The sequence below is a fragment of the Cololabis saira genome, chromosome 8 (genome assembly GCF_033807715.1).
Source record: "Cololabis saira isolate AMF1-May2022 chromosome 8, fColSai1.1, whole genome shotgun sequence".
Taxonomy (NCBI): Eukaryota; Metazoa; Chordata; class Actinopteri; order Beloniformes; family Belonidae; genus Cololabis; species Cololabis saira.
The window spans coordinates 28,202,943-28,222,599 of record NC_084594.1 but is presented as its reverse complement, the minus strand read 5'-3'; the positions used below and the strand labels follow the sequence as shown (position 1 = coordinate 28,222,599).

General features: G+C 39.7%; 1 protein-coding gene across 2 annotated transcripts; it reads right to left on the bottom strand.

Annotated features, from left to right (window-relative positions):
- Positions 1 to 11: 11 nt before the first annotated feature.
- smarcc2 (SWI/SNF related, matrix associated, actin dependent regulator of chromatin, subfamily c, member 2) lies at positions 12 to 16,688 on the bottom strand. 2 transcript variants are annotated; one of them, XM_061727579.1, is made up of 26 exons: positions 16,567 to 16,688; positions 15,082 to 15,201; positions 14,887 to 14,972; positions 14,667 to 14,748; positions 14,356 to 14,448; positions 14,133 to 14,202; positions 13,959 to 14,028; positions 11,315 to 11,390; positions 10,187 to 10,431; positions 8,907 to 9,031; positions 8,716 to 8,769; positions 8,525 to 8,562; positions 8,264 to 8,394; positions 7,965 to 8,036; positions 7,733 to 7,846; positions 7,491 to 7,644; positions 6,899 to 7,015; positions 6,726 to 6,788; positions 6,364 to 6,622; positions 5,793 to 5,954; positions 5,627 to 5,688; positions 5,390 to 5,510; positions 5,151 to 5,314; positions 4,924 to 5,058; positions 4,477 to 4,840; positions 12 to 2,458 (listed from the first exon to the last, which is right to left on the bottom strand). In XM_061727579.1, exons 1-26 carry the CDS (start codon positions 16,675 to 16,677, stop codon positions 2,394 to 2,396), a joined length of 3,153 nt encoding a protein of 1,050 aa, XP_061583563.1. In that variant the 5' UTR covers positions 16,678 to 16,688; the 3' UTR covers positions 12 to 2,393. The 2 variants fall into 2 exon arrangements, with proteins under 2 accessions (XP_061583563.1, XP_061583564.1); XM_061727580.1 differs by having other exon boundaries at positions 14,667 to 14,742.
- Between the last annotated feature and the right edge of the window lie 2,969 nt (positions 16,689 to 19,657).

Below are 19,657 nucleotides of genomic sequence, written 5' to 3'. Positions count from 1 at the left end.
TAGTCAGAATAAACTGTATAAAAACATTTTAATTGAGTACAGATTGACAAAAGTTGCCTGTATGACTGATTTTAGTCAAAAACCCTGATTTCAAAGCCTAAAGGTTTAAATTAAAAACCAAAAAACATATGCAAGTTCCTTTAAATCTGGCATGTTCTCAAAGTATAGGTGTTTATGGCTTCCCAACATTTGAGCTTTTCATAAAAGGGCTGTTGGGTGTTTTATCTTTAAGTGAATATATGTAAACATGAATCAAGAAATATGTCCTAAATCAATCTAGATTTAGTCTAAGCGATTCGACTGTTGCCGGTAAACAAATCACGCCCCTTGGTGACCCTTCTTCACACTTTTATTTTTTCTCGAACATTTTGTAATTAAAACCGGTTTTGACGTCTTTTCTTACAAACTGCCATAGTAACTTTCAGCACTAATGTGAGGATTTTACAGACCGGGGAAAAAAAATTCAATTTTCTACTGTATAACGTAACTGCTGCTACCTTCAGCAAAGTGAAAAACATACAGAAACTGAACGTACACTTATTTCATATCACAAAATCCACACAATGTCATAACACAGATAAAAGAAGTCCATTTAGGCTCACGGCAGTGGTGAGCACTGCAATACTGGCTTGACGGACATTAACTGCAAAGTTTCACCATCAACTGGGTTAAACTTCATGATACTGATGTGACGCGCCGTGTGCAGAACGAAGCAGTTTTTTTTTCTTTTTTTTTCTTCCAGCTTGATGAACACACGACTGATGGCACTTAAATAAAAACTGAGCGGTAACATGATTTACCTAATGGCATGCGTTCCACATACACACTTGATCACAGTCACATCTCAGACAGACCCAGCTAAACTGTCTGCATCAAACATTTGAGAGGGTAAATACAGGCTACAAGGGTAATAATATACAGTCACAATGTTGACGTATCAAAGAAAAAACATTTAAAAAAATATATAAAATGACAGGATTAAAGTGAGGATATTGTTGCAGATATTAAGGACACAGTTCTCCATTGTCAGCTGTTTTAAGGTGCTCCCTCGTCTTTGACAAGGTTAACGTTTCTTCCATCTTTAATGTCAAATGCACCGCGGAAAACAAGCTGCTTAAAATCCTACACACTTCCCAAGCAATCACAATACAACTCACTGAATAAAAGTGATATCAACATGATTATAAAAACAGTTTGGCTTAGTTGATGACACAGAACCAAATTCTGAATAAGTACATTTATGGTCGCCAAAAGGTCACTAACCATTTTATTCCAGGTGTTCTTCAGTCATCTAGCTCCCAAACACAACTACGTCCCTCATTGAACTACAGCCTGGATGCTTCCCGTCATCCACGCTTGCAAACATTGAAATGTTTTTCTCTAAGTGCTTCTAAAAACTGTAGGAATTAACATTTTAAAATGATCAAAGGGAGGTCTTTTCAGGACCTCAAGCTCCCAGTACTTTCAAATAGTTTCCATAGTATCGTTACAGGATAACAAAATATGTGTTTGTAACAGCAAATCCAATCTACAGTACATTGTCTCAAACTGCATTCAAACGAGGTTCATGTAATTTCAAACAGGCTTCTTGGACCGACATCTTTTCCTTCACTACAGACTTTTCACGGCTGCAATCATGTAAACTTCAGGGATGACCCTGTGGAATGACCATTTATTTGTGTTACATAAAAATAGAGGAAAGACTAAAGTCTCCAATTCAGTTTTCCAAATCTTCTGCAGGGCAAAGTATTTAAGAAAACAAAAGGACGATATAAGTGCTAAAGTTTAATTTGATGGATGCTTTAAGTCTTTTGGCAAGACCTTGGGAAACAATAAAAAAGTGCTTTCTTTTTGTATTTTTTTTTTTTACTTACATAAATCTTAATACGTACCTACAGTATGGGGTGGGGAGGTTGGGGCCTCTGGAGAGATTGTGAAGTATGAGTCTTCACAAGCTGACAAACTGTTGCAGGAAAATAAATGCAACAATTCCCATAACACTGAACACAAAATATGAGTCTTTTCTCTTCTTTTCCTTGAATGCTGGCATGTTGGTAAGACCATCTACATTTACCTAAGATCTCTGGTGTTGCACTTACAATTCTGAGTTGAGATGCTGCTGTCCAGTTGACCACAGGATGAAAAACAATTTTCCTCAAGAGTCGATTCAATTCGAAGTGGACTTCTGTTTGAATAGACAGTCAAGAGGGAGGTGGATATAAGTTTGTCATTTTTTTTTTTTTTTTTTGTCACACATCGACCGTCCTTTTGGGAACTGAAAATATAAAATGTGTTCTATGTCTTCCTTCGGTTGATAAATTCTTCATTTCAGATGATACAGGCAGGTTTTGACGTGGTCAGTCATTCTCAAGCAATTTATCTTCTTTTTTCTCTCACTGTGGTGGAGGGACGGGTGCTGCAATGTGGAGTGTCTCTCCGGGAACAGGGGCACTCGATTCTGTGGGGGGGAAACGAGAGAAAATATAAAGACAAAGAAAGAAAGTAAAATGTGGTACTAATTGATTTTACAGTACAACCCCTACTTCTTTAAAACCAGCCTTTTTTTGTCTGTTTTTCTTCCAACGGAACCAGGATGAAGTAACAGTGCCCATGAAAAACTGTCTTGGGGGAACTTGATTTGGTCAAACTTGGGTTCAAATGATGCAAAAGCATCTGCCAGACAAGTGAGTTATGAAAATACATTCAGTGTAGACTTTTAGTCTTATTCACTAAAAAAAACCAAGCCGACTTGCACATCTGCACAATCCAACTCTTTGTTTCGGGAACACGCAGGTAACAGAAGGGGAGGGGAACATCTTGTTGCATCTTGCAGAATCTAACAATCTACATTTCTGGTCAAAAGCATGAATAATTAGCTCTTTCTCAGCCTGAAATAGTGAAATAAAACAACCTGTATGAATGAATGAATGAATGAATGAATGAATGAATGAATGAATGAATGAATGAATGAATGAATTTTTATTTTTGTGTCATGTCCGAAGACCCATCCCTTTACGGGATTATAAGACACCAGAAACAGAAAATCATCAAATACACAATATCACACGCACTTAATTGGGAGCTGCACAATGAACACCGGAAAAACTAAAATAAATAAATAAATCAAAAACCAGAATGGATATTTTTAAATATATGTTACTTTTCTTCGTTTATCCCACGCTTTCTCCAAATAGTCAGCAAGTGCAAATAGTTTATGATCAAAAATCCATTTGAGTCTCTCAGCATCACTTACCCACATCAAATCCAGATTCTTACATCTATCAAATAATTTTTGACGCAGCTCATGATACAAAGGACAGTAAAATAAAAAATGGAACTCATTTTCAATATCATTAATATTACAGTAAGGACAAATCCTCTCTTCTTCTGGGACCCCTCGATAACGTCCTGTCTCAAGGTGCTCCTGTATGTTTTTTGCGATAATTTTTTTTTTTGTTTTTTGTGGGTTTTTTTTTTTTTGGCCCTGTTATTAGGGATATTTTTCTCAGTTTTTCGAGGAAATTTTTTCCACCCATACGCTACGAAGGCTGCACACTGCAGATCCAATATTCTCAGTAGTCTCCTGAAACTATTGGGCCACTACAAAGCCAGCTTGAATGCATTTCATATGCATCATCTTGTATCCATGAAGCATGCCATATCTGTCCAACTGCTCCTGGAGAAACATTGCTACGTTGAGGAGATCTGAATGGGCTTTCCGTCTGAACAACCGGGAAGTCCTCAGGTGTCTGCGTAAAGTGGACAAACTAATGGTAATACCATCTATATGGCTTAAAGTGGGGAAGGTGGCTCAGTTGGTAGAGCGTTCACCCATGAACCTGAAGGTCAGTGGTTCGATCCCTAGTTCCTCCTGTGTCCACCAAAGTGTCTGAATCCCCCCCAAAGACACTGAATCCCCCGGTTGCTCCCGGTTGTCAGGCCAGCGCCTTGTATGGCAGCTCCACCGACAACTGGTGTGTGAATGTGTGCGTGTGTGGGTGAATGTCTACAGTGTAAAGCGCTTTGGGGCTGTAGGAGTACAGCTGGAAAGCGCTATATAAGTGTAAGCTATTTACCATAAAGACAGGACTATCTCCCAGCGTTTCAAACCCAGATCAAAGTAAAACTTGATTAAACTAAACAAGTCAGTCATGTTTGCTTCTATTAAATCAAGCTGTTAATAAAGGAATGAATCTGATGGTTTCCGATGCTTTCTAAACGTGGCGGAGGGGGGGGGGTTACAACGAAAAACAGGGCGGACAAAATTACCACAAAAAAAAGAAAAAAATTATAGCGAAAATGCATTTCCAAGTGAATGCATTACGCTTCCATAGGTCTGGGCTCATGGTCAAAAGTGAGACAGACTTGTCTGCTGGGATGCTCTCCAGTTATAAAAGTAATGGAGGACGTGAAGGCAAACTTCTACCATTTTGATGAAATACTATTAAATCTGCTGTGCTTTAATGTGTAACTCACCATTGAGTGCAGGTGTAGTGCTGGAGCTGGAGTGAGCAGGCGGGGCCTGGCCTGGGGGGCCGGGCGGCGAGGTATGAGCGCCTTGATGTGATTGGGACTCGGGAGCTGGGGCTGAAGAGGATGCTGGTGCGGGACTGGGCGCTGCCGGTGGTGCTGGTGTGCTGGGAGCTGGTTGACTTGCAGTCGCTCCTTGCTGTGGCGGACCTGAGGGTGTCTGGGTGGAGTGAGGACCCCCCGCTTGGTTGTGCTGCTGGTGTTGAATCTGCTGGAAGTGCTGCTGACGAGCCCTCATCTCAGCGTACTTCAGCTGCTCCATGTGGAAGGACTGACGGTCGGCAAGTAGCTGCTGCCGCTGGTACTCCAGCTGCAAACGCGTACAGACGTCAAATCATTTAGTAAAAACATTCGATCAACTGAGCACATGATGCCACTTGGTCCCTCACTCACCGCCTCCCTCTCTCTGTCCATGATGGTTTCCAGTTCTTCAAAGTGTCGCAGTTTTATCTCAAGCTTCTTCATTTGAGTCTCCACGAGCAGAGCGACGAGAGATTTGATCTTCCTCTCTTCCACTGCTGCCAAATGCTGGGAATAAAGTAGAGGAGACTCTTACATGATAGTAACAGTGAAACAGAAAACAGGCAACACGAACGATGTCAACATGGTTTCAGCTTTACCTTGGCTTTGACAGCAGCAGCCGCTAAGGCGGAGGCAGCAGCAGTTGCCAGGTTTCCTTCCCCGACATCACGTTCCACCTTAGCCTTCCTTTCTCCTTCACTCTCGCCCTCTCTTTGTCCTTCTTCTGTTCCCTCTTTTCCATCCTTCTCCTTCTCCCCATCACCTAGTGGAGGAAAAATATATATTTAGCTCTTTTGACCAGAACATTGTTTCCAACTTGTTGTGAGCCTTTTCGTACCCATTTCAGGCTCTGTCTTGTCTGCCTCCCTCTCTCCCTCTGCTTCTCGTCCTCTTTCCTCCTCCTTCTTCCCATTCTCCGCCTGCTTCTCCTCTTCCTCCGTCGCTCCCTCTTTGCTGTCCTGTGTGGTTAAAGTAACCAAAGTACGAAAAGACCCACAGATGCTCATCAGTAGAACTCACAAATAAAGAAAATTAAAAAATACCAATTTAATCTTATGGTGAAGATGCATCATACCTTAGCTTCTCTCTTCTCCTCATTTGATTGACTATCACTCTTATTTTCATCATTGCTTTCATCTACAGACAAGACACATCAGAACTGATTTAAGTTCATGGTTCATCCCAGTCATTATTATTTCTGGTTTGTAATTTGAAATGTTCCGTGCATGTGTTTTCCCAACCAGGTCTCTCTCCCTCCTCCAGCCCGGTGCCAGCGATACCACTTCCCTCCAGGCCGTACAGAGGATCCTGACGGCCGCTGACCCTCGCTGCTTCCTCCACCCGCCGCACATGAGCCTCAACAAGCGCGGCAGGTACCTCCTCCTTCATACGCGAAAACTCCTCTGAGAAGGAGAGGAACATCAATGTTACTAATTTGATAAAACAATAAAGATTTATAGTTGTTTACGATAAATGACTGAATGATAATATTCCTTTTTTGCTCTAGAAACAAAACATTTTAAGGAACCTTTCTGTTTTACCCACCTCACAGTACATCTAATACATTGATGGGATCACATAAATCCTTTTTAAAGCTTAGCTTAGCCTAAGCTGTTTTTGCCCTGTAAATTAATTAATAATGAACTAGAAACCAACTAAAGGGGTTAGATATAATTTATTTTTCTATTCCCTGTATCAGAAATGATGCATTTTAGCTCACATCAAGACTTTGCCTTCTCCAGAAAGTTGTTAGTGATACACTGATGATCTATTTTGTTTTATTTACAAATGAAAAACAAAGCCTTTTCTCACCAAGAGCAGACTTGGCTGCAGCAGAGGCCACTCGTGGGTCGACTACAGAAGCAAGGAAGGCCACTGTGCTCATGACAGGGTTTCCTGCTTGGCTGAAAGGTATTGGCTGGTACGCTAGTGGTCCCAGAGACGAGGAACTGTCCTCCAAGTATGGGTCTTCAATGGGCAACCGCAGGAAATGCAAGATGCACTCATCCTGCGTACGGCTGCCCACATGTTCAGACACTTTGTTCCAGTCGTCCTTGTACATCTCCAGGCCCTGAAAAAAGTGGAGACAGCTCTTAACTGTACCGCTCCGTCTTGCTTTGTCTCTCAGTGGGAGATTATTACAGATAGTTTAATTTAGTAAATTTGGTTTATACCTCAAGTAATAGTAGTGTTTCTTGCTCTGTCCAGTCTCTCATGGAGCTTGCTGCAGTCTTGTTCTGCACACAGAAAAAGGAAACCACTTTCTTCATGCAAGTAATTGATAATAATGTAGGTCATACAGCAGTTACAGTCAAAATAGTCTTTTTTATCTTCTTGTACTTTTTACCTTTGCAGATCCGGTCTTTTTGTTGTACATGTCAGTCCGCAGACCAAAGTTTTGCAGATCTGATGGCTTGTCCTTCACCTTATCTGGGAATGACATCATCTGCTGGGTGGCAGGGGTCTATGAGGCCAGAGTGCAAGAGGGGGTGGTTAAAAAGAAGAAAAGAAAATCTGCATGTGCCTATTTCAGGGTTTATACAGCAATCCTTATGTTAAATTTAATACCAATTTAATACCTTTTTCACTACCTTCAGATTTTTTTAAAAAACGGTCACAACATTAAGTGTTAATCAGGGACCTTTTAACATTAATACAGATTTTGAACTATAGAACACTATACAGAACAGATTTATAGACTCATTGATGTTGACCAGATGTTTCACATTTATTTCACTTTGTGAATGACAATAAAATAGACTGCTTAAATGTAAAAGGTAAAAAATAATACCAATTTAAAAAAAAATAATACCTCTGACAGTGAATTTAACACTTTTAATGGCCTTAAATTTGGCAATTTTCATTTATCACTTTTTAATACTTTTTAAAACCCCGCGGAAACCCTGTATTTGTGTTTTCATATCTGAATGTATGCAGACCTGGGCTGTCTTGGGCTGCAGTGGCACCAGACTGGAGGGAGTATCTGCCAGGACGTGGAAATGAGAGGTGGGCGGGGGACCCATGGGTGTGGGCCGGCTCTCGGAGTCCACCTGGTAGTTGATCAGTCCCCACTGTTCCAGGAATGCGTGGACCCTGCAGACCAATACACACAGACCAGTTTTACCTGACAGCATGATAGCTTTGAAAAGTAAAAAAAAATAAATATCTGTCCTCCACCTACCTCATTATGGCACAAACATCTCCTGCCAGGTTCCTACGGCAGGCGGTGGAGGTCAGGTACTCCTGAGGGTTCAGTCTGTAGGTGTCAATCATGAAGTTTCTGTATGCCAGGTAACTGAAGGAAAGACAAGGAGAAAGGACAACTAAAATATTACCACCTTTATTTTAGCATCAATACAGTCAGTCTTCAGAAAACATCTGAATAATAATGTCTTGTAAGAATTAATACTCACATTTCAGGCGTTTTAGATTTGTTTTTCCCATTGAAAAACTCTGGTAGAGCTCTGCGCTCTATGGCATGAACGCTGCATTAAAAGTACGAGGTATAAGTTAGTGTGACTATGAGTTCGGACACACTCATTGTTACTTACTGAGGTTGAATTTTATAGCTTGAAGATCAACATTCAAGATGTCTTTATTGTTAAACACCACAGTTACATACAATGCACTGACGAAAAACAGCTTAAATTTATACAGATAGAAAACAACCAACTGTTACTAGTGGAAACGGCTAGGTGAATCCTGTCCTCACCTGTTGTAGTCGAACCAGGCAGCATAGCTGGGTATGATGATGTGGTGTGTTTGCTCAGTCACGTTGTCCTCGTGAAGGTCTGAGCCCTTCACTGGTTCCCCCTTCACACTCGGAGAGCCTTCCTCCTCTTCCTGTTTAAACACACATTCCAGCTCACATAAATTACTTCATTCGCTTTATTATTTTTTGTAAGTCCATGTTTTATTCTGCCAAGTTTTTATATTTTTTTCTAAAAAACTGAACTTCTCAAGACTACAATACCTTTCCTGTCGTTTCCATTGATTCGTCCTCTTGCTCATCTGTACAAATCACATAAAAGGAGGGTCAATTATAACACACTGATCAATAGATTGATCAAAAATGGTGAGTTACACAAAGAGGAAAATCACTGGCACGTACAGCATTTTACCTGCTTTGGTAATGCATTTTTGTAGTTGGTTCAATAAACTCACCCATTTCTGTCCCTCCTTTGACTGGAGTTGAATCTGAGTCCTTTTTGGTGCTATCTGCATGAAGACAGAAACGAAAAGGAGAAAAAGGTGGTTTCAGTATCCTCCCAGTATGTAATATGAAGGATGTTACATGTTAAACGTTCGTTTAAGAAACTGTTTACATATGTTTTGAAGTAATAAAATGAGCGTACTTGTCTTTGCTGTATTTCCCTCTTCAGACGCTGGAACAGGAGACGCTTCATCCAAGTCCTTGGATAGGTCCTCCTGCTCCTCCTCCCTCTGACCCCGTTTAGACTTGGTGTATGGCGTCGTTGGCCTGCCAACACACATGTAAAGGACCGGGTTTTATATCGCTGGTTGGTCTTGCACAGCCAGACTTACATCCACAGTGTATCAGTGTTAGATCCATTCACAAGAAAGAAAGAACCAACCAAGCCAAAAGCCAAATAACAGGCAGACCTTCCCTTCTGGAACTGAATCCTCAGTAAAAAGTAGTGGGCGACCGATAATCGGCCGTGGCCGATTATCGAATTCGATATTTATAATTTTATTAATAATCGGTATCGCCCCCCCCAAAAAAAAATCAAAAATAAATAATTTCGATTTTTTTTTTTTTTAAGAAAAATTAAGAAATTTACTGAAATACTGCATTTTCTTTTTGTATTAAGAATGTTCAACATGCTCAAACTTAAGTAAACTTAAGTAAATATTTGCACTTAAAAAAACAACCTGTGTAGCCATTTTCACAACCTGTACTGTTTGGTTGTTTGTCATGTGTACTAGTTAGCTTACTGTTACTACCTCCAAGTAGGCACTTGCTGTGGTTTGGGTCTGGGAATTGGGAGTATTGTGCCTGACTGTTCTAAAATTGAGGCTGTTATTCCTCTTAATTTGTTATTTTTTATAGGCAGCTTTTTTATTTTATGTAAAGAGAAAATTCACTTAATGTTATTTTTAATAACTGAAATGCTGCTTGTTTTGTTTGATGTTCCATAATTTGCACTTTTGATGTGTGAGCCGTGCGAAGTGAATATTGCTGTCCTTCCTAGTTAAAGCAATAAATTGCTCACCATTCATTTAAATGAATTCTTGTATTGAAATTTGTTTTCTCCCAAAAAGGTAAAAAAGGGTAATAATCGTATCGGCTGATATCGGCTATCGGTCTTTTTGATTTCCCCCTAATCGGTGATCGAAATAATCGAAAAAAAGGCTGATCGGTCGGACACTAGTAAAAAGGTTGTTAACATATAGTTTACCAGCTCTGACATGGTTGTTTTCAGACATTAGCATGCAGGAATCAAAGAGTTAAACAAAGCCTGAAAATGTACTCATTAACTGTAAATTGAACTTAGAATTACAACAGAAAGTGCTTAAAGAGTACATGCCTTCTTGAACTAATGCAAGGCTTCACAAACTGTCCGGCATCACTGGTTTTATTGATTCTAGATTGATGACATGTCTATAACTTTACCCTTTTTTGGTGTTCTTCTTCTTGCTCTCTTGAGGTGGAGGGGTGGGGGAGGGTGATGGCGAGCGCTTCCTCTTCTTGGCACTGCTGGGTTTTTTGTCCCTCCGCTCATCTGGAGTTGTCACCTCATCTGTCAGAGTCTTGGCAGAGATCCTCTTTCTCTTGGGACAGCCCTCACCCACCTCATAGTCCTCCTCGTTCATCCACTCATTGTACTGGTCCAGGTCTAAAATCCACTTCGCATGGACCTGCCAACCAGAACGTTGAAACAGCATGAGTAAGCAAAGAAACGGCAGAAGGAAGCGTAGCTATCAAACATCTTACCTAATTGAACATTACAGTTTAACCAGGAAACTAAATACACAGTATCTGAAGAGTTCATTTAGACTTTAAAGGGTCCAACTGATATTAGACAAACATATTTACTTGACAGTGTGGGGGACAGTGTGGCACAGAACAAGGACAAGGAACAAAGATGATGATACTAGACCAGTTATTTTATCAATAGCACATCTTGAACTCTTTGAATGTTTCACCACAGCAACAAATGTCTTCAGTGAGTAACACTGACGTGCGACAACAGACTTGGACATTACTTTGAATTTATGATTCAGCCGGGAGCCAGAGCAGGCTTTACAGTTTCTAGTGCCAAAATTGCATCAGCTCATCATTTTGGACGTTTTACAGTGAGAGGAACACGTGGAAGGAGGAACGTTCGACCTGAAATCAACAGGCTCAATCTACGCAGACTCATGACTTAAAACACATGCAAGTGACTTCCATCCTCTCTTGTTCGTGGTTTCAAGACAAGAACAACCTTTATTTCTAATTTGAATCCAAAGAAAAAAGCTGATCACACATCCTAACTGATGAGATGTGACAATACAAGAAGAATCTTGGCATTTATTACTTTATTGTTCGCTTTATTCAAGACATTAGATGTCCTCAGTTAAGGACTGAATGAGCCGATACAAGATGCATGTTTGGCCGTAGTAGAATAAGATTATCTGAGGTACTAAATGTAGTTCAGAGCTGTCACACTGTTTAAATCAAGAATGAGGGAAAACAAATCTTTCAAAAACAAGTAGGCGATGATGGAAGATAAAGGCAAAAAAAGAACAATAAAAATACCTTTCTGGGCTTTTCTGGACTTGGAGCATCCTCCACTGCTGCCTCAATCTCACTGGCAGGGATCCAGGTGTCATAACTGGACAGCGGGAGAAACAAAGAGAAACGCTAAGACCTGGGAGAGAAATGACACATTCAGCCTTCTGAGGCTGCAACAGGATCAATGTGTAGGTTGAGCTTATGTAAGCAAAGTTAGAGAGCAGATATTGTTCAGCGATAAGGAAGTGTGTTATACTTCCCCAACTCACAACGTGATGAGGTAACAGACTAGTGTAAAACAGCTGAATGAAGCTTGTTAGGCTGGTTACTATTATTAAGCAATCACCTGAATGCAATGACAGTTTTGTGTATTTGTTAGAATAGTTTACATATGCTAAACAGATAGTAGCCCACTGTTTTAATCCTTCTTTGAGTCTGTGTAAAAACACAACCATCTACTCATAATGTGTCTTGGTTTTAGGCAAATACAACCTCAAATAAACCACAACATATAACTTTAATTCGTTATTCATCTAAAATAAAGCCAAAAAATAAATGAATAGATATGGGCAACACTGAGTAACACAATGTTTGAAACGCTTGTACATCCACCTTCAGCAGCAATAACTTGAAGTAGTTTTTCCTTTATGATTCAATCAATTGGAGGAAATCTGCCTTGTGTTACTTCACAAATTTGCTTCAGATCACTGGGGTTTTTGAGCATTAATTTATCCACCGCTCTCTTAATGTCATACCTTAGCATTAAAATTTAGATGTGGTCTGGATCCAACACTGATTTGAGATTTTGGAATCAGACCTGTTACTGATTGTGAATAATGGTCCTTAATGTCAGGAGTGTTTCCAAAGCCACTAAAAACAGCTGTAATTACCTGAAAAGGGACAATCTTGACGAGACACAACTGAACAACTACAGGCCCATCTCAAATCTCCCACTTTTAAGTAAGATCATTGAAAAAGCAGTTTTTCAACAGCTAAATAAATTTTTAACACAAAACAAAACCTACCAACCAGGCCAGAAATATGGGAGTAGTGATGGACTCTGAACTAAGTTTAGAAAAACACAATAACAAAGTCAGCCTACTATCACCTTAAGAATATATCGAGGTTAAAAAATCTGATGTCTCAGCAGGGCCTGGAAAAACTAGTCCATGCATTCATCTTTAGTAGCTTGATTATTGTAGCATCTTTACAGGTTTACCTAAAAAGCCAGTTAGACAACTGCAGCTCATTCAGGACTCTGCTGCTCGAGTCTTCAAGACCAAAAAAGTGGATCACATCAGTCCAGCTCTGAGGTCTTTACACCGGCTGTCTGTCCGTCAGAGGAGAGACTTTTGAGTTCTGGTGCTGGTCTACAAAGCTCTGAATGGTCCAGGCCCAAATTCATCAGTGACCTCCTGACCCATTATGAACCCTCCAGCCCCCTCAGGTCATCTGGATCTGTTTTTTTATCAGTTCCCACACTCAGAACCAGACATGGAGAAGCTGCATTCAGCTTCTATGCTCCACATATCTGGAATAAACTCCCAGAAAGACTCAGATCAGCTGAAACACTGTTTTTTTTTCTTCTTCCTTATTTTCAAGCCCGGTGGAAAACTACATTGCTGCAGGGTTTGTAAAAATGAATGTTGCTAAACATTCATCAGCTTCAACTCAAACAAGCTCTGCTTAATATGCCCTGTTGCTCTGTCTGAGCTACGTAAAAGAAATTAACAAAAGGAAGCTTAGCACTGCCACCCAGCATGGTGGTGTAATTACAGACCAACACAAACAACACAGGACAGCTGAGGCTCTGTGGCTGAATTTATCGTTGATGTGTGACATAGTGCTGCAAGTGATATGCAGTTGTAGGAAGAGACAACCGGCACAGCAGCTAAAGCTTTGGCTGGTATTTGCCGACAGCATGGACAGAGGACCACAACAGCTGGGGGACGCTTCCTAAAAGTATGAGAATATTCCTTCAAAAGAAACTGAAAGTTATATTTTAAAGTCAACAAGTCTTTTGTGCTGCTTCATGCTTCATTCAACTTTTTCTGCTGGTTTTGATCAAACACGGCACTGGGTGTTATGGCCAAAACAACTCCCGTTTGGTCTCATCTGTCCAAAAGTCTTGCAGTTTGTTCAGATGCAATTTTGCAAACCTCTGTAATGTTTCTGATTATGATGATCTGATTATTGAGGCCTAATGATAAGCAATTCCCGACAGCAACTTATACTCTTATACCTAATGGTGGCAAAAAGGAGTGTTGAACTACTGTGTTGCCCCAAACTTTTTTTTTTTTTCATTTTGGCTTCATTTTTAAAATAAATATTACCATGATGAAAACATGTTAGATGTTGTTGATCACCTGAGCTTCTATTTGTCTAATACTAGGTTGTGTTTGCCTACTATTGAGGCAAATCTGAGGATTTTTATTATGTTTTTACAAACAAAAAAACAACAACAATTTGGGATTAAATGAGAGGGTGCTAACTTTTGAACAAGACTGTATACTTAAAACAAAGTAATCAAAGAAGCCAATAACTCTAATCTAAAACTACTTTATGTACAAAACTAATGTTAAAAAATACTTCTCCAATAAAATTAAAGATTGTTATGACATTATTAACCATGTGCTGTTGTGCGTTTGAGCATCAACTCAAAACAAACCTGTCAGGAAAATATCCCCAGTGAAGCAGAACTTGCTTATCTCTCTTCATCACGGGACGCACCCACTCCTCTGGACCAAGAAGATTGCATCTTATTAACACAGATGTTGCTTGTGCAGGAGACTGCATAACAAATGCAAGAAGCTGTGCTGAACAAGACCAGACAAGACCTCACCTTCCTCCAGACTGGCAGGAATAGGCACCACGACATGGGAACTCGAGGTCTTGTCCTCTGTCACTGTGCCCTGCAACAACAACAAAAACAGCTTGTAAATTATAAAAGCTCTTCAACAGGGACGATATAAAGACACATGCGCTCAGATTAAAACATGACAAATACTTTCAGTAACTTTAAGTGTCTGGTTTCCATCTATAACACTTTACACATAAACAAACACCTGATGTCTTTTGATGATGTCTTTCAACTTTCCAAGCAGCTTTGGTTCAATGTCAGAACTCAGGTAGATGACGGGTCTGGTCAGGCAGTTGTTCTGAAAGAAAAGCAGCAGTGTGCACGTTTTAATTTCACACTGAACAATGCTGCACAGTTGTTTCATAGGAAATAATAATAAAAAAAGAGTTAAAACTGCCATCATATCTGATAAAATTATGATTAAAAGCATTTACTATTTCACAGACTGTCCAAGTGATGAGTTTAAAAACTAAAATTAAGCATTTACTTTAAAAAGTAAAAATGAAACAAACTCACTTGAACTAAGGACTTTTCAATGGTCATGAACATCTCCACATTTCGGTCCATCCTCGATGGATTCTGGAAGTCAAACCTGCGCCTACCAGGAAATTAGACTGGAGTTACACATGAAACGGCAAAATAGCCAAAATACTTCTGAGCACTGTAACATCATATCCTTCACTTATGATATTACTGAGTGTCAAAACCTCAAGCTCAGCTAGAAGGAAAGTCTTACCATCCTTGGTCACTTTTGAACTTGTAGGCAGCAGCCAGGATGTGGCAGAGAGCTCCTCCCGACTTGAAGTCCAGGAAACACTTCATCTGCAGACAGAAACCACAACGAATTCAGGACATATCACGGAGGGGCAAACTGGAGGACATTCCTTTGGCAATAAGAGACAGGGAGAGAGCGGGGCTGGGGGTAATATACCGGCAGTTTAGTCAGTGGGGGGTTGCTGACATGTCTACCAAACACTTCCTCCTGGAACTGCAGCAGCTGGACCACAAGGCTCGACAGGGATTTGTTGGTGGGGGGCTCGGCCTGGATGTACTAAAGAGAAGACAGGCCGGGACAGTAAGTGTGGACACATTCAAACTGTATGACACTGTGGCCGATGTGTGACATTTATGTGAACTTTGGAGGTTTCAGTGCTTTCACTTCAGCGCTGGACGTGTGATACGGCGCGACCATGCAGAATCAACGAGGGGATAAATTAGGGTTGCCAACTCCCTGAAAAATAAATAAGGGACACCTCATCTGCAGGGCCAGCCAAACCGATTGCCTTCACCCTTCCTGGCGTGGTGAATTTTTTCAGCCCCTTTTTTTGTGAGTGAAACGATTTTTTTTAACTATTTGACTCAAACCTGAATTGAATTAGATGCATATTTTTGAATGCCATGAACACATGTCAAACAAATTATTATCCAGAAATTCACTTTAATACAAAATAACAAAATGAACTGAATAAAATAAGTATCTTTCTTAAACAGAAACCTGTCCTGCTTAACTTAAAACTGTATAAATTAATATAAAACAATAGAACGAAAGCAGAACATCCATTCTGTAATAGTGCACATTTTTAGTGCAATAACAAAAGTGCAAAAAGAAAGTCTGTAGAAAACGTGTAAACGTATTTGTGTCTCAAAGGCCATGACTGTAGCTACAGATGTGGTAAAACAGAAAAAATTAACTTATGAACTCAACAGCTCAATGCCATTTTATGACTATTTTCTGACTCTCAGAGTAATACGGGACAAAGTGCGTCCCTTTCCAGCTCCATACGGGACTTTAGTTTATAAATACGGGACGATTCCGTTTTTCAAGGGACGGTTTGCAACCCTAGGATAAATTCATAATTACAGTCCACTACATCGCTACCATTGCTGGGGTGTTTTCCCCCTTGCAGACAAAGTATAATAGCAAAATGTCCCATAATCCTGCACAGAAGCTGTCCGGCGTTCACGCAGGCGCCACAGAGCAACATCTGGATCCGAGCAGGCTGATTTATGGTCCCGCGTTACACCGACGCAGAGCCTACGGCGTAGGTTACGCGTACCCTACGCCGTAGGCTCTGCGTCGATTTAACGCGGAGGCTGTAGCCGATGAGCTAACCAGCTAGCAGGCAGGAAGGCTGGCTTTATATACATGATTTTATTTTTGGGGGGAATAAAAATCCATCCTTGGTGGGTGGATATGGCGCCGCCTTTGTAACGGGTTCAACATAACGCGTAACGCGGTCAGCGGCTGCATCAGCCCCGCTGTCTGTCGGCTCAGCATCCTTTTGTATCCCGGCTCGAGCGAGTGGAACAGCTGGACGCCCTCCCTCCTCTCTTTGTCCCCCCTCCGCTCCGCAGCCGCAGCCCGCGGGCTCAGGCTGCAAGTGAAAGCCTTGCCTACAAAGCATGCCCTTAGTACCTTTTTGTAATTCTTCCCCAGCCACACGCGGACATTATCAAACTGGGAAACGGTGTCTGATGCTTCAAAATATTTTACATTCGGGCCGCCGTCTTTCTTCCGCACCGCCATCTTTGCCTGCAGACAACTGGTCGTCGACGTTGCCTGCCGCCCAGCGGAGAGAGGCGGTACTGCAGCTGCTGCGATGACAGCGGGTGGCCGCCAGGGGGCAGAGTGGTATCGCTGTTGTTTGTATCCTGATCCTGCACCGCTATATCTCCAAAGCTGAGACCTGCACAGAGCATTGTTGGTTTATTTTTGGACATGTTGCACAGTTTTTAGAATTACAAAAAATAATGATCACTCTAAAAAATCCTACCGTACAGCACCATCCAAAAATGCCACCTCTTGCTCTATTTAATACGGAGTATTAGGGCCAGGCAGGAGAAAAATACAAATAATATTTTAGAGGTGCAAGATTTTTTTTTCATTATGCAGAAAAAAGTCTAAATGTTGAGAAAAAAGTCGAAATTTCGTGAATAAAGTTGAAATGTTGAGGAAAAAAGGCGATATTTTGACTTTATTCTTGAAATTGTATTTCAACATTCATCTCCACATTTCGACTTTTTTCTCGACATTTCGACATTAATCTCGACATTTCGACTTTTTTCTCGACATTTCGACTTTTTTCTCGACATTTCGACTTTTTTCTCGACATTTCGACATTTTTCTCGAAGTGCACAAAAAAAAAATCTTCCCCTCTGAAATATTTTTTCTCCTGCATGGCCCTAATACTCTTCCGTAATTTAAAACACTACTGTCTTAAATTATTTAATTTCTCTGCTCGTCACTAAACTTAAACATAAACGCCACAATGGCACGTTATTAGTAGTTACTAAATTGTGTTTCTTTTTGTACCAATTAAGGTGAATTAATCATATTTACACAGCAAAAGTTAGGCCTGATATTTTTTATTTTGTCATGTAATTTAATTAGGATTTTTAAAATTAATTTTTTGTAATAAACAGCTTACATATCCTTGTTTACGGTTCTTTTTTCAGAAAGGTTAATAAGTCTGAAAAAAGAATCCTAAAGACGAGCTTGTAAGACAGTATGGACATAATCACAAGCTCACATGTTGCAGGTAGTCAGGGCGAGGCAGCTGGTTGCAACCGATTTATACAGTTACATATATATAAATATATATATATATATATATATATATATATATATATATATATATATATATATATATATATATATACATATATATATATATATATATACATATATATATACATATATATATATATATATATATATATATATATATATATATATATATATATATATATATATATATATATATATATATATATATATATATATATATAAATAAATTCTTATATTGGCATGTTTTTGCATGTACATTTCCGATTTGAAAAGGATAATGGTAATATTTAAGTTTCCCATTAATGTTCATTAATGTTATAATGGGGCATGAAATAGACAAACACAATTGTTCAAGTAGAAAGTAATTATTGTTTCATTAATTACATTTGGTTGTTGGGAGTTTATGAACAGGAAACTATGGAAATAAAACACAATTTTTGGAAAGTCGGATTGTGATTTTCTTGATTACTCAAAAATGTAGTTTAAAACCAAACCATACAATTTTTTACCTTCATTCTGCAATTGCACTTTAAATCATACTTTTTTTTAAGGAAGTAGTAAACTAACAAAAGCTGTTCACTTTATTACAACGTTTCATTTAACATTATCTCAGTTCATCAGATTTTGCGGAGACAGCTTCAGTCCTGTGGATCTATGACCAAAGTCTAATTTCATTTCAGAGTTATGAATGGTAGTGTTGTTAAAAGGAAGTCCAAATCATATGTTTTGATCACCATAAGCACATAAATGATGCCCGGCCATGCTAGTTAACTGAATCAGTGTTAAAATGACACATGTTACAGCATCCTCGTTGGTGCTGTAGTGGCAGTAAAGCCTTTGACTAGTAAATAGGTTGTTTTATTCATCTATTTCAAAAGGCCACACCTGTGGAGGTGTAGATTAAAGACATTCCTGGTGGCTTGCAAAGGACTGTAGCAAAGACCATCATAACTGATGTTTCTTCTTTGTTGTTGATAAATCTTCTTCCTCCTTCATCACTGGAGCTCTGAAATTCACTTACCTTATTAAGCAAATAAATCCCTTGCCAAAACTCTGAACTGGGTCCTATTTTACGTTTTACTCCTAAAGCCACAACATAAAATGTTTTGTCTCATCAACTTCATCCATTTCTCATTTCAGTCGGTGCAGGTCCATCCATCCATTCATCCATCCATCCATCCATCCATCCATCCATCCATCCATCCATCCATCCATCCATCCATCCATCCATCCATCCATCCATCCATCCATCCATCCATCCATCCATCCATCCATCCATCCATCCATCCATCCATCCATCCATCCATCCATCCATCCATCCATCCATTTTCTATACCCGTTTTATCCTGTGCAGGGTCACGGGGGTTAGTTAAATAGAAGAACAAAACATTAACAGGAAACAGTGGCTGTAATCATGCCTTAGGACAAAAGGTGCATCGGTCTCTTAACAATAACTTTCAGACATTTGTATTTGCATCTGGTGAAGGAGACGCTGAACCGTGGCATGCGCACAAAATTGGCTTGTAAATGAAGTCAGTTTTATCACAAAAAGAGACCTTGACATCACATTTGGAATTGATATCAATTCACATTAGTATTTCAAGTCTGCGGTGACTCTATAAAACATCTTGGCACTGGATGCAGCTGTAGCATGCTTAAGTGTTATAGTACTGAATATTTAGTTTCACTACAGCAACAGAGAGAAATGTGATTCTTTACTTAAATTTAGATTACTATGTCCACTGCTTTATAAGTGCTGCCACACAAAAATGTGCAAGTCTTCAAATAATTCAAGTTTTCCCTTAAAACATGTTGTGTCATCAAAATATTTCATATATATCTGACAAGAATACTGCATCACTTTCATGGACTGGAGCAGTTGAAATATTTAAATACAATTTAAATATTCTTTTAGGACTATTTCAAAAGATTTTAAAGG

What these genes read in the sequence shown, in the direction of transcription:
- smarcc2 (XM_061727579.1), bottom strand. Translation starts at nt 16,677, where the DNA reads ATGGCGGTGCGGAAGAAAGACGGCGGCCCGAATGTAAAATATTTTGAA. An exon ending in AAACACTACTATTACTTGAG is followed by an intron (nt 6,623 to 6,725) that starts GTATAAACCAAA and finishes CACTTTTTTCAG; the next exon opens with GGCCTGGAGATGTACAAGGA. An exon ending in TGCAGCCAAGTCTGCTCTTG is followed by an intron (nt 5,955 to 6,363) that starts GTGAGAAAAGGC and finishes TCTCCTTCTCAG; the next exon opens with AGGAGTTTTCGCGTATGAAG.